This window comes from Tupaia chinensis, unplaced genomic scaffold (genome assembly GCF_000334495.1).
Source record: "Tupaia chinensis unplaced genomic scaffold, TupChi_1.0 Scaffold000023_1, whole genome shotgun sequence".
In the NCBI taxonomy this organism is placed as follows: Eukaryota; Metazoa; Chordata; class Mammalia; order Scandentia; family Tupaiidae; genus Tupaia; species Tupaia belangeri.
In genome coordinates, this window is record NW_006159453.1 from 2,083,200 (window position 1) to 2,090,188 (window position 6,989).

At 43.7% G+C, this 6,989-nt stretch overlaps 1 protein-coding gene across 1 annotated transcript in view; it reads left to right on the plus strand.

The window, feature by feature from the left end:
* Window positions 1-6,989, plus strand: part of TGFBR3 (transforming growth factor beta receptor 3) — a 206,811-nt gene that overhangs the window by 157,242 nt on the left and 42,580 nt on the right. Inside the window, exons 5-6 of the mRNA XM_006140157.1 lie at window positions 716-884; window positions 2,882-3,029. Coding sequence (XP_006140219.1) covers window positions 716-884; window positions 2,882-3,029 — 317 coding nt within the window. The remainder of the gene's footprint in view (window positions 1-715; window positions 885-2,881; window positions 3,030-6,989) is intronic.

Below are 6,989 nucleotides of genomic sequence, written 5' to 3' on the forward strand. Positions count from 1 at the left end.
TCTCTCTGCAGCAAGTTCACATGCACTCTGGTAAAATGTAAAAGAAAAAAAAAGTGGTGAGGGGAAATAACAAATACCCAAGGAGGAGTGTATTAGGGGATAGAGTACATGACGGATTCAACGTAGGGTATGGTGAGGGTGCTTCATAGACAGATGCCAGTGTAAGTCTGCAGCCCGGATACAGGAGTCGTGATCTAGGTACAAGGGGGAGCTGTGGGGATGACTGAAATCGTCGAGAAAACAACACGAGACAAGAGGACTGAGGGAGGAGTGAGGTTCTTAGCTCTGTTTTCTATTGGGGTCGGCTAGGGTACTTCAGAATAGAAAGCTGCCTAGACTCACCAGATACTCTGAATAAGATCCTCTGAGAAGGGGCCCAAACGGGTGGGTTCTGACTGAGAGTCACTGGTTTTTAAAGGATGAGCAGAGGAGAAGGAGCCAGTGAAAGAGACTGAAAGATTGATCCGTGGAAATAGAACAGAAGTATCACAGAGAAACGGGGGGTGTAGACAGAAAGAGGCCACTCAAGTTGGTCAACAAGAAGGCACTGCTGACCCTACTGGGAGGCATTTGAGGCCAGCGGTTGAGGGGTTCCCAGACTGAGGCCCTCCTGTGGTCCTGTGGGTCCCAGGGCTCTGCTCCAGTCTCCGTCCTTTGAGTCTGGTTACATGTTGCTCAGTGTTTTCACAGATTGCCGGTGCTTCTTTATTTTCAGATCAAGTGTTTCCTCCCACGTGCAACATAGGGAAGAATTTTCTCTCCCTCAATTACCTCGCTGAGTACCTTCAGCCCAAAGCAGCAGACGGCTGTGTGATGACCAGCCAGCCCCAGGATAAGGAAGTACACATCATTGAGTTACTCTCCCCCAACTCCAACCCCTACAGGTAAGCCAGTGCTCGTGTGCGTGTGCGTGTACGTGCATGTGTGCATGTGTGTGTGTGCATGTGTGCTCTGAGTTTAAAAGAGATGGAAATAAAGATCCTCCTTGACTTGAGGCAGAGACAGGTGCAGAGGAAAGGAGACATCTATGCTTTGGGTGGGGTTCACAGAAGTGTCGAAAAGGGAGTGAAGACACCAGTGGTAAATTTTATATTCTGCATCTGTCTCTAGATCCCATCTATTCCTCATGAGTTCCTGAAGCCTGTTCTGAATATTAGTATTGGTTATAGTCATGCTTGCTCCGCCTTATCTCCTTTGACTGAGGTTATTCCTGTTAAGAAAATAAGATGTGCCCTATTAACATAATGATCACTTTCATGGGATTTGATTTTTAATAAAGTTCCATTCATAATATCCTCAGAGCGCTCATGCACTCAGAACCACTTGGCTTTACAACCCTGTGTATATTTGTGTGTGTGTGCATGTGTGTGCGTGCGTGTGTGTGTGCCTGCGTGGATTGTGGAGGTAGCCATATGGTGACATACAACAGAGCCATTAGATACAAAGTACCTCTATCTTGTGTGCTTGTTCTGTCTCTCGGCTTCCTACCCCTGGACTGGCAATTTGATCCACCCTGTCAAGAATAATGACATTTTTATAAAGAAAGAAAAAGGAGGAAACATAGGTCCTTCTCGTCCTTCTCACACTTTAGTCAGCTTTTCATATGAACTAGGTACTTCACATTTTAAATTTGTATTGTAGGAGGATTTCCAAGTTAAAATTCAAATTGAGTTTTGGTTTCAAAAGTGAAGCAACTGCAGATCAGTTGGTAGCATTCCATTCTGTCCCACATGAAGAATTTTGTGGAAAATTAGAAGGGAATGGGAATAGAAGCAAACTTGGCAAACAGGCTTAGGTATTTTGCCTAAGGCTTCATTTGCGTATACTGTTCGTTTTATGCTTTACGAGTGTGTAAAACCAAGATGGAAATACTTTTCCCTTAAATTCAGAATGACAGAGATGTTACTATTTAGTAAAAAAAATCTTTTATACTGAATTCTTAGAAGTTTGGACTGTGTTCATCTATTTTCCAGTAATCACTTGGTTGACCATCTGTTTTCTTTCTTTTAATAACTGTATATCCAGAAGTTGGGGAAAGTAAATGCAGATATGATTCTGCAGCAATTGTTAATGACTTAAACAAACTTTATCTAAGTCAAGAGATTCTCTAGCCTTTTGTCTCTTATTTTATTCTGGAGTTGGCTATTTTTTTTAACCACCATGCCTCCCTTCTACCTGCCATCTCCTACCTATCAGACAGCCCTTCACTTCTAGTTTCTAAAGAATTTGGGCTTATAACAAGCTGAAAATTTACACATTGAAGATGTCGAAGACTTGAAAAAAGCAGCAGTTCAAGCTAGCCAGGTGGTGTGCTGGTTGAGGCAGCTGGATCCCACATGGCTGACTGAGGTCAAGTCCTGGACCTAGAGGTTGAGTGTGTGTGTGTGTGTGTGTGTGTGTGTGTGTGTGTGTGTGGTCAAAAGCCCAAGAGGAGAATGGGGGGAAAGGGACCATGGTGTGGCCATCCCCTCTGGGGGTAATTTCTCACTTTTCCTCATCTCTCTTTCTCTCTCTGGTGAGCGCATGTACCCTATAGCATAAAACAAAAGCAGCAGCAGTTCTCCTTATAACTTGAACTCCACCAGTTTGTCCAGGTTCATTTCAAACAGTGCCTTCATTAATGACCCTCCCCACCCCCACCACCAAGAAGAGAAAAACTTCAGAGGCTAATTATCAGCAAGACTATGTTTCTATTGTTATGTAAAACCGTTTTGTTATGTGTGCAATAACAATCTGTTTTGCACATGTCATTTGCCTGGGATTGACTCCAGCTTACTAATCAACTGGCCAGACATTGGAAACATGAAGACTTGGAAGAGGGGAGATAGTTGCAACTTTCTGGTATTCTGGTCCTAATTTTGCCGTTGTTTTCCATTCACAGTGCTTTCCAGGTGGATATAATAATTGACATAAGACCTGCCCAAGAGGATCCTGAGGTGGTCAAAAATCTCATCCTGATCTTAAAGTGCAAGAAGTCTGTCAACTGGGTGATCAAATCTTTTGACGTTAAGGGAAATCTGAAAGTTGTTGTAAGTTGGTTGAGCATTTCTTTGTTTTGACGAATGGTAATAATTGAAGCTGTGGTTATACGTGTTATTTTTGTAAAGTTGCTGCCTCTTTGGACCTCTAAACTCTCTCGATTATTTTTCACTTTGCAAAATTGACCATTTTCACCTTTTTCTGACATGGGTGGTTGGTTTGGTGATTAAAACTTGGTCTGTGGGATCAAGATAAACCCTAGTTCGAGTCCTGGCTCTTTCATTTACATATTGTGACCTTGGGCAAGTCCTTTAACCTCTCAACCCTATTGCCTCCTTTGTGAAATTCCTGATGAATGTTAATGTGCTCTCTTGTTGTAGTAAGTGGAAAATAATAAACACAATTAAGCTTTTCAAGGTTGAGAGTCCTTTGGAGGCTTCAGTGTCATAGTCCCAAAGGCATGGCTTGGTACTTAGGGAGGATATGGAAAATGAGGCTGACCCCAGCTCCCACAGTAGACTTTTCTTTCTGCAATAAATACATTGTATTAGTATGTCTTTTTGGTCTAACTTCTAAGAGGGAACCCTAGTAGAAAGTCATAATAACTCTGAGGTTAGTGGGATGATACTGAAAAAGTGTACCCCAGCGTGTTCCTTCAGTGTTCTGTTTCGTGAAAGAAATACACTTGAGAGGCTTAGCTGGTTGGCTTAAAAGGCAAACAGCAGCTAGTTTCCTGTAAAGTTGAATGTTGAAATTTGGTCCAAATAAATATTATCTCACACATGTTTAGGGGCAATGTGACAGAGTAACAGAGTGAATTTTATTGAAAGTTAAAGAAAAATCCCTCGCCCCCCCCCCTTTTTTTAAAAGAAAATAATGACCTTTTTAGCATCTCTTTTATAAGTTCAAAAAATTTTTTTTTCAAGTTTTTGTTACAGGGTGCACATGCTTGCCAGAGAAAGACAGAGAGAGAAAATGAGAAATCACCTTCTAGGTGGATGGCCACACCACAATCCTTTCTCCACTCTCCTTTTGGGATCTTGGGCACGCACCTGACATGATTTCCAAGTCACTGAGTCAGACTCAAACCATGCAGTCGACCATGTAAGATCCAGCACCTTAACCTCCACATCACCTGCTGGCCCAGGCTCAAATTTTTATGCCTTCTTTTTTTTTAAATTGGTCAAGTTCTCCTTCAGTACTGATATTGAATCACTTGGTATAGAGTTTATGTTTTCAATATTTTGGGAGAGAGCTGCCTTCAGGATGGGTATTGCTGTGTTCATTTGTGGCACTCTCCAGGGGGATCAACAGAGACCAAAACCTCCCCCTCCCTAGGCAACACCATGTTGAAGCACTCACCAGAGGCAGAGGCAAAGCCACCAGCATGCACAGCTTACCATTAAAGTAATTGGTTCTGGTTCTTGTGGGTTTCTTTTTCATTTATACATTGAGAATATTCCAATAAGCCACCATGTGTAACAGTGATGCATTAATTTGGTGTTGAGCACAAAGCCCAGCCATGATTTTTTGAAGTCAGAAGGGATGTTTTGATTGCCTTCCCTGGCATGGCTTGAGGGGTGTTGGTGACCTGGGGTGTCTGCTGTCTTTGTTGCCTGGCACACCTACCAAATGTTTTTAATTTCAGAATAACAAAAACAGGAAAGGGAATCATGCTTTGAAAGGCAAAAACATACGGTCCATTTTAATTCCCTGCTGGAGTTCTTGTGTAAATAGTCTTTCGGCCCTGACCCCTCAATGGCTGTTTCTCTCTGAGTACGTGTGCCTGGTTCATGGCAGTCCTGGAGTTCACGGTGGATGTCCCCATCTCTCATATGAATCAGAAAGGCTAGAAATGAGATTGCTCATCCCACTGCAAGATCTGTTTATATTCCTCTCCTTGGCTGTACTCCTGTTCCAGGCCAATTTTGGACAATGCATAAAAACATTACTAAACAATTAGGTAATGTTTCATGATGTTCTTTTTTATTCTCCCAATCGGTTTCATGCTCTGTGACTTTCTAACTCCCTGTCTCCGATGTGAATTCTGACTGCTGCAGGGGAAACTTACCTGCTAATACAAAGGTAGAAAAGTGCTTAGCAAGGGAAAGATGATTTATAGAGCAGAGACCTTGTTTCTAGCATTTTCGTTAGCGACAGCCTGGTGGAGTGGAAAGAATTTTGACTTTGTGCCAGGCAGGCCTAGATTTAGACTGTAGATATTGGGCATTCTAATTCAACAGTGCATCTGTTTGCTCATCTGTGAAATGGATGTGATGAAAGTATTCACCTCAAGTTGTATTGTGAGGTTTAGCTGAGTTTGTTCATTCCACAAGTACTTGTGAGGGCTCCACATGATACTTCATGTCCAACCCTGGGCGTGTTGCCTGCACATGGCAAGGTCTCAGCTACATGTGCTTCTTCACTTCGCTTCTTCTTCTCTAACGAAGGAATAGTAATGCCTGGAAGGAGAATTAAATAATATATGTAAAACTCCTAGCTCAATGCCTGACATACGAAGCGGTTCCTCTTCCTTCCATAAGCACACTCATCAAGAGTGTGTCGGTAGAAACAATAAGGGCACATCTCTAAACAAAGGGAAAAACAGAGAAAACATGTCTTCTCAGGAATTGTAAGGAACTTGATGGGATGAATTTAAAGAAGAGCACCATTAAACATGGATGGCTTGCACGTGTGTGTCAGGGTGGGGCAAGGGCAGAATGCACCGTCCCAATGACAAAATGGCCAAAAGAGATGCAAAGGGCTGTGCTCTGGGCACGGACAGGGACACTGGAGAGATCACAGTGCCATATCCAGCTCTGGCTCTGGCCTCAGGCCATTTTTATGGCAGGAAGGTCCTCCAAAATGTAGACTAGGTGGAGGACACTTGGAAGAGGCTCGTTCTTACACCGTTTCATGTGGTCTCAGGACTTCAGTGTTGGTGATAGATAGCCAACTTGCTGTCAGAAAAAGGCATTTTTCAGATCCCAAGGAATACTCACTGCTTCTCTGGACATTCCCTTCCCCAAAGCTTTCCTACACCATTGATTCTGGTTTTTTTGTTTTTGTTTTTGTTTTTTTTTTGGAAAGGTTTTTGCTATAGGGCGCATGTGCTCGCCAGACAGACAGAGAGAGACAGAGAGCAAGAAATCACCCCCCAGGGGGGATGACCACGCCGCAATCCCTTCTCCTCCATTCTCCTCTAATACTCACTGCTTCTCTGGACATTCCCTTCCCCAAAGCTTTCCTACACCATTGATTCTGGTTTTTTTGTTTTTGTTTTTGTTTTTTTTTTGGAAAGGTTTTTGCTATAGGGCGCATGTGCTCGCCAGACAGACAGAGAGAGACAGAGAGCAAGAAATCACCCCCCAGGGGGGATGACCACGCCGCAATCCCTTCTCCTCCATTCTCCTCTCGGGATCTTGGGCATGCACGCACATGCGCCCGGTGTGAGTTTTAAGCCACTGGGTCCGGGATGCAAACCGCGGTCGACTACGTGGGAGTCCAGCGACATAGCCATTAAGCTAACTGCTGGTTCCCACCATTGATTCTGATGGGAAGCTGGTGCAGAGAGCCTTAGACTGTGTAGCTCATCACCTTCCATGAAGAGGTGGCTGGGAAAATGGTGATGGTCTTTGGAGATCTTTAACATCACTGTTTGAAGTAGCTCCACTGAGATTGGGAAAAGCCTGGGGACTCCCAGAAAAATAGGGTGAAGAATTTGCTCAGTGCTGGGAAGCAGCTTGCCCGCTGTTGTCGTCCCAAGCCTTGGTGCTTTACAAATGTGTAGATAGATGTCTAGGCTTTTAAGTACCAAGACGTAATCAATATGAGATGTACTGACAGCTCCTAGATTTAGTGTGGAAAGGTGTAAACAGATCACTCCACGTTGGTACAGAAGGACAGGTGGCAGTTATGATGGTAGTATTCTGGAAATACGATATTATCTCAGCTGTCCAACAGCATGAAAGACTAGGGCAGATGAGGCCAAGCCGTGTCGTCACGGCCAG